Below are 14,544 nucleotides of genomic sequence, written 5' to 3' on the forward strand. Positions count from 1 at the left end.
AGGGAGCATCTAAAAATACCAGCCACTGGAGGAAAGGAGTGAGGATGTTAAAGGATTTACACACAGGCTCATCCAAAGACAACAGCCTGGTCAGCCTCCATAGACTCACAGTGGAGTGAATGAATCACAGTGAGGAGGCAGGGATTTCCCCATTTTTAGGGCTGGATGGTGACCATGGTATCCCATATGCCGCATCAGATGACATCAGTTCTCTGCCCTCCCTCCCTCCCTCCCTCCCTCCCTCCCTCCCTCCCTCCCTCCCTCCCTCCCTCCCTCCCTCCCTCCCTCCCTCACTCCCTCCCTCCCTCCCTCTATTTCTATGTTTGCACGCACACGCATGCATGTCAATAGGTTAACAAGAGCACCTGGCTCAGTGAGGACTTGACCAATAACCTCAAATAGCATACTACAGATGACACAGACACACCCTGCATATGGAGCCTACACTCCAATAAAGTAAAATTCTTCACACATCTCAGAGCAAGACAGAGGGAGGTGGAGGGGGGGGGGACAGAAGCCATGTTTACACCTGGTTCTAACATGTACCATTTTTCCTGATCTTGTTTACATTCTGATTGTGCCCACATTTTCAGGCAGGTGTAGACGACTAAAAGACCAGGCTCAATAGGTATTCAGGGACCCATTGTACATGGATATCAATGAAGTTTTAACAGATCTGGATGGTCAAATCATTTAAATCATTATTATACCGGCCTCTCAAATCATTGACAGGTTGCACCATTGGCGTATGGCATCAATAATTGTCTTAAAATAAATACATTCATATTATTTTGAAAGAAAGTCAAATAATGTGTATACAGGCAGGCACCAGGAAATCTAGTCACAATGCGAGCACAGTGTACGGAAAAGAGAGACATTTTACCTCCATGTGTAAACGAACCTCAAGCCGATAGTGATTGGGACCACATGTTAGCTCAAGGTGTAAACAAGGTTAGAGAGAGCGAGGGAGTTTAGAGGAGGGAGAGTAGCCTACCTCACCAGTGAGTGGTAGCCTATTGTGGAGGAGAGGAGACTGATTCTGGACCCATCATACCACCATGCTCAGCTAGAATCGATTGAAGACTTGACCAGGGGGTGGTGAAGTTGCATGCAAAAGGAATATTGATTGTTGATAAGACCAGCATGTATTTTGGTAAGGAGATACTTATTTTTACTTCAAGTATAGTAGGAAATTACCAGAATGCTTTTAGGTAGCCTTAAATAAATCAAACATTGCCTACTCAAACGGGTTAGGATAATTACAATTTAAGGCTCAGTAAATGCACAGTAAGATGCTTCATGTAAATGTCTGCTGTAAGGATGCAGAAATAGCCTGTTGCCCATTTTAGCCGTTTTATGCCCCGATTGTATCCCCAGACAAGATTGATTTCCACGTCGTGGGAAAATTCTTAGGTCGTAAAGGATAATCGAACGTCTTGGACCGTTCAGTGTGACAGGGTCTAGGTCTGCCGATTAAGTACCGCTAGATTGTAGGCTCCGACAAAGTTCTGGTAGTGTCAGAATGTTTAGCCTTTATAGTGTAATGCGGCAGCTGTTACACAACGATCCGAGTGACTGACCAATAGGAAAACGGCTGGCACTGAGTAGTATGCACACAGTAATACGGAATAGTCAGATTAATATAATTGTCAATTTTTTTAACTTTTATGATGTGCAAAAAGAACGATTCCCAAAAAATCTTGTTTACATGTAATTAGAAATCAGGCTACTTGATGGGATTTTGATAAATGCACAAAATCGCCAATCAAAATAAACGTTCTACCACAGCGACCATGTTATTTTGGGGAAGACTATTTGATTATGAGTTGGACACAACGTGTCTATGTGAACAATTTCACAGATAGTTTTGAGGAGTTCGAATCAGAGTTCACTTTGGTCATCCAACAACAGCGCAATATCTCAATCTGCTACGTGTGTAGGCTATATTCAGACTATATATAGCTCCCTTCTCACTATTCCGAATCGGATGCGCTCATAAATGCGCTGCTACTACTCACATATTTCTGAGATTTCAAATTATGATGCTGTGTGCATTTAATCAAATGCTGTCAAAAACAACCAATGAGCGAAGTCAAACAACCAATAATAATGCGTGACTGGTTATTTTCCTGTGTTCGGTACGGACTGCGTTCTGTTCTCACCGTGAGCGAACGGCACCACAGTACGAATTGAATCGGACCGAGACCACCCTTTTTGAGTGTACCACGGCGCGTTGTTTAGTGCGTTCCCGAGTGCGGATAGATCGTTAACACCAGATTTCGGGAAAACCTCACCAAATCATTTCGGTGTAAAATCCCCCTAAAATTCATAGAATAAATGATGTTTTCCGAACTCACTTCACTCGCGCATAAGCATAGAGCAGGGGCTCCCAAACTTCAAGTGGTCTGAATACTTTCTAAAGGCACTGTATTTGAAAACCACACCACAAAAAAACGACATACATACAGTGCATTCGGAAAGTATGCAGACCCCTTGACTTCTCCACCTTTTATTACGTTACAGCCTTATTCTAAAATGGAATTAAAACGTGTTTTTCCTCATCAAACTACACACAATACCCCATAATGACAATGGGTCTGAATATTTTCAGAATGCACTGTAAGTACAGAAATATGGTATTGCTCTTGTTTACTCAACTCAGGGCTTCTGCCTCCAACTCTATTTGATGATAAAGTGTGACTTTGCTCCATGCTGTCATGCCTGGTGCTACAACATAAACCTTCTCAGTCTGCTTCCCAAATCGACCCCTGTTCCATACATAGTGCACTGGTTTTGATCAAAGTCCGATGGGAGGGATCAATGGGATTTATAAGGGGGAAAAAGTAGGATGCATTGTTCTCCCTGCATGTCTCTCAGCCAAAGGCAATGATATGACTATTTATACATTTTATATTAGAAGACTGCAGAATCACACAGAGTGTGAGACAGAAAGAGAGAAAGAGATGGAGAAAGAGACAGTGAGGGACTGAGTGAGAGACATAAAGAGAGAGACAGACATAGAGAGACAAACAGAGTGAGACAGAGAGGGAGTCAGAAAGGGAGTCAGAGAGGGAGTCAGAGAGGGAGTCAGAGAGGGAGTCGGAGAGAGGGAGTCGGAGAGAGGGAGTCGGAGAGAGGGAGTCGGAGAGAGGGAGTCAGAGAGAGGGAGTCAGGGAGAGGGAGTCAGAGAGAGGGAGTCAGAGAGAGGGAGTCAGAGAGAGGGAGTCAGAGAGAGGGAGTCAGACAGAGGGAGTCAGAGAGGGAGTCAGAGAGGGAGTCAGAGAGAGAGAGAGAGACAAAGAGGGAGCAAGAGAGACAGACAGAGCAAGACAGAGAAATAGACTGAGAGAGAGAGGGAGACTCCCATATCTACTTGGTAAAATACCACAGTGTGCCATCACAGCAGCAATATTTGTGACCTGTTGCCACAAGAAAAAGGCAACCAGTGAAGAACAAACACCATTGTACAACCCATATTTATGTTTATTTATTTTCCCTTTTGTACTTTAACCATTTGCACATCGTTACAACACTGTACACATAATATTACATTTGTAATGTCATTATTCTTTTTGAACTTCTATGAGTGTAATGTTTACAGTTCATTTTTATTGTTTATTTCACTTTTGTATATTATCTACTTCACTTGCTTTGGCAATGGTAACATATGTTTCACATGCTAATAAAGCCCCTTGAACTGAGACAGACAGACAGACAGACAGACAGACAGACAGACAGACAGACAGACAGACAGACAGACAGACAGACAGACAGACAGACAGACAGACAGACAGACAGACAGACAGACAGACAGACAGACAGACAGACAGACAGACAGACAGAGACAGACAGACAGAGAAGAGGAAGAGGGAGGGCGAGGTAGCGACAGACAGAGAGATCAAGAGAAGATGAGAGGACGGAAGGAGCGAGGTAGGGACAGACAGAGAGATCAAGAGAAGATGAGGGAGCGAGGTAAGAACAGACAGAGAGATCAAGAGAAGATGAGGGAGCGAGGTAGGGACAGACAGAGAGATCAAGAGAAGATGAGGGAGCGAGGTAGGGACAGACAGAGAGATCAAGAGAAGATGAGGGAGCGAGGTAGGGACAGACAGAGAGATCAAGAGAAGATGAGGGAGCGAGGTAGGGACAGACAGAGAGATAAAGAGAAGATGAGGGAGCGAGGTAGGGACAGACAGAGAGATCAAGAGAAGATGAGGGAGCGAGGTAGGGACAGACAGAGAGATCAAGAGAAGATGAGGGAGCGAGGTAGGGACAGACAGAGAGATCAAGAGAAGATGAGGGAGCGAGGTAGGGACAGACAGAGAGATCAAGAGAAGATGAGAGGACGGAGGGAGTGAGGTAGGGACAGACAGAGAGAAAACACACAATCAGCTTGTGTTCTAACACTCATCTTTCTCTTATTAGCTCTTGTACTTGCTAGTCCTCTTTAGTCTTCACTCTCTTTCTCTCGCTCAGACACACACACACACACACACTTAAGGTAATCAGGCCAAATGTTTGTGCAGCAGGGTGTACATGGGTGGGGCTGTGATTGTTATGATTATCAAACTGTAATCAGGCTCAGTGGAAATCCCAAAACAAAACAAACTCTCCATAATCAGGAACTCACCCACACAAACAGAGCTAATCACAGAGGATGCACTAATGACCTTATTGAACCAAACTCTGTGTGTGTCTGTGGGCCAGTATGTGTGTGCGTGAGTGAGTGTGATTAGCTCCTCGCCCTCACCCTCTTTTTAAACTATATTAATCTGTTTAGAATTGACGTGATGACTGTCTCCTAGGTAACGTCTGTCAGACTGCTACCCTGCCTTCATTGGACCTTGGGCCTCCTGTGGGAGGAGTCCACCAATCCATGGCGCTGAAGCCCCTCCTCCCGCTTAGCCTGTTCCATGGTTTCACTGAAGTGAGTAGTGTCTATCACTACCATCACCGTAGTTAGTTAGTAGTACACAATGCTTTGACATTTTTCCACACAACCTGAGGTGAGCTTTATTTACTCTGTTGTTTCTGCACCAAGCTTTTCTTAGAACTCTGTCCAGGTCACGCTAGACAAGGTGGAATCTTTTTGTGTCTGTAAAATGTATCATGTGAGAAATGTCAGTGGAAATGCTTTTATGCTCAAATATTGATATAATAACAATGATATCAAAGTTAACTTGGAGTCATGCGATGACATGTTGTGTGGTCCTCCCACTACGACTCGTCAGGAAAGCATGCAGTTTATTAGGCTACAGATGAAATAAGTTACGATGAACTTCACAGGGTGGTGAAAGTGCACGGTGATGAGCTTGATGCTCCTTTCAATCAAGGGTCTTATTCTGGTGACATGGTGATCGATGCTTTGCTGTCGTTTGACAATTATAAATAATCTCGCTATTTTGTCCATAATAATAATCTCATCATGTAGGCTACATGTGCACTCTAGCCAAGCACACAGATAGAGCTGTTGTGGTGCCCACAATACCAGAGTGGGCACACTCACTGTATAATGCAACAGTTTTTGTGAGACAACCATCTGTATAGTTGAAAATGAGATGGAAACCCATTTAACTAGTATTTTTTTATTCGGTACATGGGAATTTTAATACCAAAAGTATTTTGATGTGCATTACGTCATCACGCACAGCCTTTTATCGGCAACAAGTCAAATTGATGGAAAATGTGCATATTGTTTTTATGCAGATTCTTTTATATTCGTATGAAAATCTTTCGCCAATTGGATGGAAACCTACCTCATGACACGTTTCAGAGATAGGCAGCCAAACAGTGGAGATTCTCTGTATCACCTGGTTTAAAATCGAGATTTTCTTCTTAAATCAAATCAAATGTGTTTCGTCATATGTTTGGTAAACAACAGGTGTAACAGTGAAATGTTCAATGTGGCCAGGGCATTAAATTGGAATGTCCGTACTGTGAGATGCCTAAGACAGCGCTACAGGGAGACAGGATGGACAGTTGATCGTCCTCGCAGTGGCAGACCACGTGTAACAGGATCGGTACATCCGAACATCACACCTGCGGGACAGGTACAGGATGTCAACAACAACTGCCCGAGTTACACCAGGAACGCACAATTCCTCCATCAGTGCTCAGACTGTCTGCAATAGGCTGAGAGAGGCTGGACTGAGGGCTTGTAGTCCTGTTGTAAGGCAGGTCCTCACCAGACATCACTGGCAACAACGTTGCATATGGGCACAAACCCACCGTTGCACGACCAGACAGGACTGGCAAAAAGTGCTCTTCTCTGACGAGTCGCGGTTTTGTCTTACCAGGGGTAATGGTTGGATTCGCGTTTATCTTCGAAGGAATGAGTGTTACAGCGAGGCCTGTACTCTGGAGAGGGATCGATTTGGAGGTGGAGGGCCTGTCATGGTCTGGGGCGGTGTGTCACAGCATCATCAGACTGAACTTGTCATTGCAGGCAACCTCAACACGGTGTGTTACAGGGAAGACATTCTCCTCCCTCATGTGGTACCCTTCCTGCAGGCTCATCCTGACGTGACCCTCCAGCATGACAATGCCACCAGACATACTGCTCGTTCTGTGCGTGATTTCCTGCAAGATAGGAATGTCAGTGACCAGCGAAGAGCCCGGATCTCAATCCCATTGAGCACGTCTGGGACCTGTTGGATCGGAGGGTGAGGGCTAGGGCCATTCCCCCCAGAAATGTCCGGGAACTTGCAGGTGCCTTGGTGGAAGAGTGGGGTAACATCTCACAGCAAGAACTGGCAAATCTGGTGCAGTCCATGAGGAGGACATGCACTGCAGTACTTAATGCAGCTGGTGGCCACACCAGATACAGACTGTTACTTTTTCTGTTAGTCACATGTCTGTGGAACTTGTTCAGTTTATGTCTCAGTTGTTGAATCTTGTTATGTTCATACAAATATTTACACATGTTAAGTTTTCTAAAAAAGAAATGCAGGACGTTCCTTTTTCTGCTGAGTTTAGGAATAAAGTGACAGATAGTAAACACTAGTAGAAGCGTATGTGATGAGTCAAAGTTAGTGCAAAAAGGGTCACTGCAGACAGTCCAGGTAGCTATTTGGTTAACTATTTATTTTTTGTATTTTTTTTACCCCCTTTTTCTCCCCAATTTCGTGGTATCCAATTATTATTAGTTCCTATCTTGTCTCATCACTACAACTCCCATACGGGCTCAGGAGAGATGATGGTCAAAAGTCATGCGTCCTCCGAAACACAACCCAACCAAGCCGCACTGCTTCTTAACACAGCGCGCATCCAACCTGGAAGCCAGCCGCACCAATGTTTCGGAGGAAACACTGTGCACCTGGTGACCTTGGTTAGCGTGCACTGCGCCCGCCACAGGAGTCGCTGGTGCGTGATGAGACAAGGATATCCCTACCGGCCAAACCCTCACTAACCCGGAAGACGCTAGGCCAATTGTGCGTCGCCCCACGGACCTCCTATTCACGGCCGGCTGCGACAGAGCCTTTGCGCGAACCCAGAGTCTCTGGTGGCATAGCTAGCGCTGCGATGCAGTGCCCTAGACCACTGCGCCACCTGCAAGGCTTTTGGCTAACTATTTAAAGAACTATTTAGCAGTATTACGGCTTGGGGGTAGAAGCTGTTCACGATCCTGTTGGTCCCAGACGGTGCATTAGTCCCGCTTCATGTGCGGTAGTAGAGAGAACACTCTATGACTTGGGTGGCTGGAATCGTTGAAAATGTTGAACACTTCCTCTGACACCACCTTGTATAGAGGTCCTGGACGGCCTTTTCACAACTGTGCTGGTGTGTTTGGACCATGATAGATCCTTAGTGATTTTTGGGGTATTTTATTAGGATCCCTATTAGCTGTTGCAAAAGCAGCAGCTCCTCTTCCTGGAGTCCAACACAAAACATGAAACATGACATAATACAGAACATTAATAGACAAGAACAGCTCAAGGACAGAACTACATCATTAAAAAAATACATTTTTCAAAAGGCACACGTAGCCTATTTATCAATACCAATACATACACACAAACTATCTAGGTCAAATAGGGGAAAGGCTTTGTGCCGTGAGGTGATGCTTTATCTGTTTTTTTAAACAAGGTTTGCTGTTCATTTGAGCAATATGAGATGGAACAAAGTTCCATGCAATAATGGCTCTAAATAATATTGTACGCTTTGTTGAATTTGTTCTGGATTTGGGGACTGTGAAATGACCTCTGGTGGCATGTCTGGTGGGGTAAGTGTATGTCAGGGCCGTGTGTAAGTTGACTATGCAAACAATTTGGGATTTTCAAACCATTAATGTTTCTTATAAAAAAGAAATTATGCAGTCAGTCTATCCCCAACTCTTAGCCAAGAGAGACTGGCATGCATAGTATTTGTATCAGCCCTCTGATTACAATGAAGAGCAAGACGTGCCGCTAGTTCCCCACAGCACCGGCGTTATGGGTGGGCCTCAGGGGGCCTGCCCAACTGTACCTCCTTGCCAGTCCAAATAAAATATTGGTAATCTATTTGACTAACACGTGCGTAGAAAGACGCATCAATCTCAGATAAATCATCCGAGCGAGCGAAACAGCGCCCCTCTGTCTGCGTATGTGTAGACCATGTATCTGATGCTGTCTGGACAAAAATAGTATGGCATGTCATACTATTTCTGTCCATACAGCATCAGATACATTGGTTACCTATAGTAAGATAGAGGGGCACTGTTTCGCTCGCTCGGATGCTTTCTCTAGTGAGATACAGTAGTTTTACCAGAGAGAAAAGGCGAAGTGAGCGGGCTCATGCTTGAAACCTGTCTATATTAAGCCAAATGCGTTTCTATGGGGATACCTTATTATAAAATGACTCAAGTAAAAGTGAGTCACCCAGTAATTACTACTTGAGTAAAAGTTTAAAAGTATCTGGTTTTAAATGTACTTAAGTACAGTGCTGGAAAAAGTACTCAATTGTCATACTTGAGTGAAAGTAAAAACTAAAAGTAAATGCTACACATTATTATTATTATAATTATTATAATTTGTATTTATTTTTTGACAGCCAGGGGCACACTCCAACACTCAGACATAATTTACAAACTAAGCATTTGTGTTTAGTGAGTCTGCCAGATCAGAGGCAGTAGCGATGACCAAGGACGTTCTCTTGATAAGTGTGTCAATTGGGCCTTTTTCCTGTACTGCTAAGCATTCAAATTGTAATGAGTATTTTGAGTGTCAAGGAAAATGTATGGAGTAAAAAGTACATTATTTTCTTTTTGAATGTAGTAAATGAAAAGTAAAAGTTGTCAAAAAATAGAAATAGTATGTATACCCCAAAAAACTACTTTTGTAGTAATTTAAAGTATTTTTACTAAAGCACTTTACACCACTGGTGCCAGTGCAGTGTTCGGATGCTGGCTTCCCCTAAAGTAAATTGACGTTTTTGCCAAAATTATATAATTACTCCTGTCTAAATAAAATAATTCAAAATCTTTCACTAGAGAGCATGATTTGACGACAGAGGATCCTTAGCTTCTTTTAAAAAATAGTTGAAGATTGTTTCAAATCACAAGTGTGTATGCCCATGCCTATTTCATTTGGAAGCCCACAATTTGTTTTTTAAGGCCAGGTCTCTCTACAGAATGCATGCACTCAACTCTCCATAATGCACTCAGCTGTCTCCTGACAGTCCTTGCGCATTCATTTGTTTGTGTGAATTGTTTGCCCTTTGACTGTTTATTTTTTTAATAAATTCCCCATTACACATGTCACCAGTAGGCCTAATAAATGTACTGTTAATTAATTTCTGTTCACGCATGTATTAATTAAAGTAATTTACTGTTGTCATTCTCGGAATGGAAATGGTTGCCGAGTTCACAACCTACTACACTTGTGAGAAATGACTTTTGTAAATGTTTTCACCGTCTACTCCATGTGAGCAATGAGAATGTGACTGGTTTCTCTGTTATGATAACGTTTAGGGAGAACGCGCCTGAGCACGCATAGAAGTACCCGGCCTGCTGCGAGATAATGTAGACATTTTCCCATTTGGGGATGTCTGATTTCTGATTGTCTTAACTCACCACTACCACCACTAACAACCTGAGCTTCTAAGTCATTTTTCCTTCACCTCACACAATAAGTCAAAAAGGTATTCTTTTTTTTTTACATCCCGGCTTCGATAATCACCAAGCCTCGGTGTGAAATCAAAATATCATGTTCATCCCAAATATCCAGCGGAAATGTCCTAAAAAACAGCTTTCTGTACTGAGCTCACTGGCGGTGGGAAACTATTACGGTCCGCGGAATAGGCTAGTTCAGTGGTTCCCAACAGTTTCACTCTTGAAAGTTGTAATAGTAGAATGGACAAAAACAGGTTTTTATAAATGTTTGCAAATGTGTTACAAATATAAAACAGAAATACCTTATTTACGTATTCAGAGCCTTTGCTATGAGACTCGAAATTGAGCTCAGCAGCATCCTGTTTCCATTGATCATACTTGAGATGTTTCTACAACTTGATTGGATTCCACCTGTGGTAAATTCAATTGATTGGACATGATTTGGAAAAGCACACACCTGTTTATATAAGGTCCCACAGTTGGCCGTGCATGTCAGAGCAAAAACCAAGCCATGAGGTTCGAAAGAATTGCCCATAGAACTCCGAGACAGGATTGTGCTGAGGCAGAGATCTGGTGAAAGGTCCCCAAAAAGGTCCCCAAGAACACAGTGGCCTCCATCATTCTTTAATGGAAGAAGTTTAGAGCCACCAAGACTCTTCCTAGAGCTGGATGCCCGGCCAATCTAAGCAATCGGAAGAGAAGGGCCTTGATCAGGGAGGTGACCAAGAACCTGATGGTAACTCTGACAAAGCTCCACAGTTCCTCTGTGGAGATGGGAGAACCTTCCAGAATGGCAACCATCTCTGCAGCACACCACCAGTCAGGCCTTTAGGTTAGAGTGGCCAGACAGAAGCCACTCCTCAGTAAAAGGCACATGACAGTCCGCTTGGAGTTTGCCAAAAAGGCACCTAAAGACTCTCAGACCAAGAGAAACAAGATTCTCTGCTCTGATGAAACCAAGATTGAACTCTTTGGCCTGAATGCCAAGCATCACGTCTGGAGGAAACCTGGCACCACCCCTACGGTGAAGCATGGTGGTGGCAGCATTATGCTGTGGGATGTTTTTCAGGGTCATTTGTAAAAACCTGTTTTTGCTTTGTCATTATGTGGTATTGTGTGTAGATTGATGAGGGGAAAAATACAACTTAATCCATTTTAGAATAAGACTGTAACGCATGTGGAAAAATGTGGAAAAAGTCAAGAGGTCTGAATACTTACCGAATGCACTGTTTGTTGTAGTAATGTTCGAGTCACTCATATCAAATGAATACACAATAGTCATGTCAAAATGTATAGAATTGCAAGAAAAAAGGGCTATACAACGGCAATATGTTCTTTACACCCCATGACCATATGTGTGGAATTGCAAGAAATAACATTTTCTGCAATGGGGGTCTGAGTGAAAAAGTTTGGGAACCCCTGGACTAGTTGATACAATGTTAAAAGTTCGCTAGTAACAGCTTCAGCTGGACCCGGTTGATTTATTTGATAGCCTTGTTGCACTTCACTAGTGATAGCTCAAGTCAACACCGATAGAGAGGCGGCCGACTGGCGGCATAGAGAGATGAATACGATTGAAAGAATCTGAATTTTCATCAGGATATTTTCTATTTTATTTCTCAGCTTTAGGCCTCTGTATTTTACTTAGTTGATGATGGAAGTGAAAGGCCTACTGCTGCATTGGCCTATAGGATATCTCTGAGTTCCATGCGCTCACTTCTTTAGCTTCCAATGGATCAGTTTATCAATGTGCCCATATGACCGAGGTTGATTGTCACAACGACTCCTGCTCCCTCCCGACGTTCAACGTCACCGGTCTACTAACCACTGGCCATGGCTTCATTATTACGCACACCTGTTCCCCACCATTATGCACACCTGTTCCCCATCATTATGCACACCTGGTCGTCATTGCCTCCTTGATTTCTCCCCCTTTATTTAGCCTTCAGTCACTAGGTGTTATTGTTTTCTCTCACGTTCAGTACGCGCCTCGTGTTTGTTCATCTGCACCGGTTCTTTATTAAACTCACCTTCTGCACCGGTTCTTTGTTAAACTCACCTTCTGCACCGGTTCTTTGTTAAACTCACCTTCTGCACCGGTTCTTTGTTAAACTCACCTTCTGCACCGGTTCTTTATTAAACTCACCTTCTGCACCGGTTCTTTATTAAACTCACCTTCTGCACCGGTTCTTTATTAAACTCACCTTCTTGCACCGGTTCTTTATTAAACTCACCTTCTGCACCGGTTCTTTATTAAACTCACCTTCTGCACCGGTTCTTTATTAAACTCACCTTCTGCACCGGTTCTTTATTAAACTCACCTTCTGCACCGGTTCTTTATTAAACTCACCTTCTCCACTGGTTTCCTGACTCGCGGCATATACATTGCAGTGATGCTATTGCATTAGTTACATTTTTACTTAAAACATGTGTTCCGCTTTTTATGATTAACCACGTGACAGTGATTTTGAGAAACTTAAACTTTATTGTGAAAATTTACACAAAAATGCTCATACAAAAATAATCATAACTGGCACACAGGTCAGTAGAAATGGTAGCTTCCCCAAACTTTAAACTCACAACACAAATACAAAAAAAATATTCACGTGTTTGCCTTCTCACTTCCTACATATCCCTCTCTCCCTCCATGTCCCCTCTCACTTTCTACATATCCCCTCTCACTTCCTACATATCCCTCTCTCCCTCCATGTCCCCTCTCACTTCCTACATATCCCCTCTCACTTCCTACATATCCCCTCTCACTTCCTCCATGTCCCCTCTCACTTCCTCCATATCCCCTCTCACTTCCTACATATCCCCATCTCCCTCCATGTCCCCTCTCACTCCGACCATGTCCTCTCACTCCCTCCATGTCCCCTCTCACTCCCTCCATGTCCCCCTCTCACTCCCTCCATGTCCCCCTCTCACTCCGACCATGTCCTCTCACTCCCTCCATGTCCCCCTCTCACTCCCTTCATGTCCCCCTCTCACTCCCTCCATATCCCCTCTCACTTCCTCCATATCCCCTCTCACTTCCTCCATATCCCCTCTCACTCCCTCCATGTCCCCCTCTCACTCCGACCATGTCCTCTCACTCCCTCCATGTCCCCCTCTCACTCCCTTCATGTCCCCCTCTCACTTCCTCCATGATCCCCTCTCACTCCCTCCATATCCCCTCTCACTTCCTCCATATCCCCTCTCACTTCCTACATATCCCCTCTCACTCCCTTCATGTCCCCCTCTCACTTCCTACATATCCCCTCTCACTCCCTTCATGTCCCCCTCTCACTCCCTCCATATCCCCTCTCACTCCCTCCATATCCCCTCTCACTTCCTACATATCCCTCTCACTTCCTACATATCCCTCTCTCCCTCCATGTCCCCTCTCACTCCGACCATGTCCTCTCACTCACTCCATGTCCCCCTCTCACTCCCTCCATGTCTCCCTCTCACTCCCTTCATGTCCCCCTCTCACTTCCTCCATATCCCCTCTCACTCCCTCCATATCCCCTCTCACTCCCTCCATATCCCCTCACACTTCCTACATATCCCTCTCTCCCTCCATGTCCCCTCTCACTCCCTCCATGTCCCCCTCTCACTCCAACCATGTCCTCTCACTCCCTCCATGTCCCCCTCTTACTCCCTCCATGTCCCCCTCTCACTCCCTTCATGTCCCCCTCTCACTTCCTCCATATCCCCTCTCACTTCCTCCATATCCCTCATACTTCCTACATATCCCCTCTCACTTCCTACATATCCCCTCACACTTCCTACATATCCCTCTCTCACTCCGACCATGTCCTCTCACTCCCTCCATGTCCCCTCTCACTCCCTTCATGTCCCCCTCTCACTCCCTCGATGTCCCCCTCTCACTCCCTCGATGTCCCCTCTCACTTCCTACATATCCCCTCACACTTCCTACATACCCCTCTCTCCCTCCATGTCCCCTCTCACTCCCTACATGTCCCCTCTCACTCCCTCCATGTCCCACCTCACTTCCTACATATCCCTCTCTCCCTCCATGTCCCCTCTCACTCCCTACATGTCCCCTCTCACTCCCTCCATGTCCCCCTCACTTCCTACATATCCCTCTCTCCCTCCATGTCCCCTCTCACTCCCTACATGTCCCCTCTCACTCCCTCCATGTCCCCCCTCACTTCCTACATATCCCTCTCTCATGGTTTCTCTTACTCTCAGTTTCTCTTACCTTTTCTCCCCTCTCTCCCTCCCGTCCCTCCCTCCGTCCGTCCGTCAGTCTGTCTGTCTATATGGTGGTGTTGATATTGTGGTAGGTAGGTTTTGTCAGAATGTTAATGAGACCTGGCTAGGGTAATGGGAATCCACCCCCTTTCTCGAACGCAGCACGGATGATTTGAACCTGTGGGTGTTTCAGTTGCGTAAGTGTGTACAGTTGAACTGAACTCTGGTGTGTGTGTGTGTGTGTGTGTGTGTGTGTG

The 14,544-nt window shown here is 44.7% G+C and overlaps 1 protein-coding gene across 2 annotated transcripts in view; it reads left to right on the forward strand.

Annotated features, from left to right (window-relative positions):
• Positions 1-539: 539 nt before the first annotated feature.
• LOC112229449 (zinc finger protein 385D) overlaps positions 540-14,544 on the forward strand; it is a 38,867-nt gene continuing 24,862 nt past the window's right edge. Inside the window, exons 1-2 of one of the 2 annotated variants that reach the window (XM_024395282.2) lie at positions 540-1,153; positions 4,806-4,927. In XM_024395282.2, coding sequence (XP_024251050.1) covers positions 1,144-1,153; positions 4,806-4,927 — 132 coding nt within the window. In that variant the 5' untranslated portion in view covers positions 540-1,143. Of the gene's footprint in view, positions 1,154-4,805; positions 5,007-14,544 lie in introns of those variants that run through there. The other variant, XM_024395284.2, reaches the window with a different exon arrangement.

This window comes from Oncorhynchus tshawytscha, linkage group LG31 (assembly GCF_018296145.1).
Source record: "Oncorhynchus tshawytscha isolate Ot180627B linkage group LG31, Otsh_v2.0, whole genome shotgun sequence".
NCBI lineage: Eukaryota > Metazoa > Chordata > Actinopteri > Salmoniformes > Salmonidae > Oncorhynchus > Oncorhynchus tshawytscha.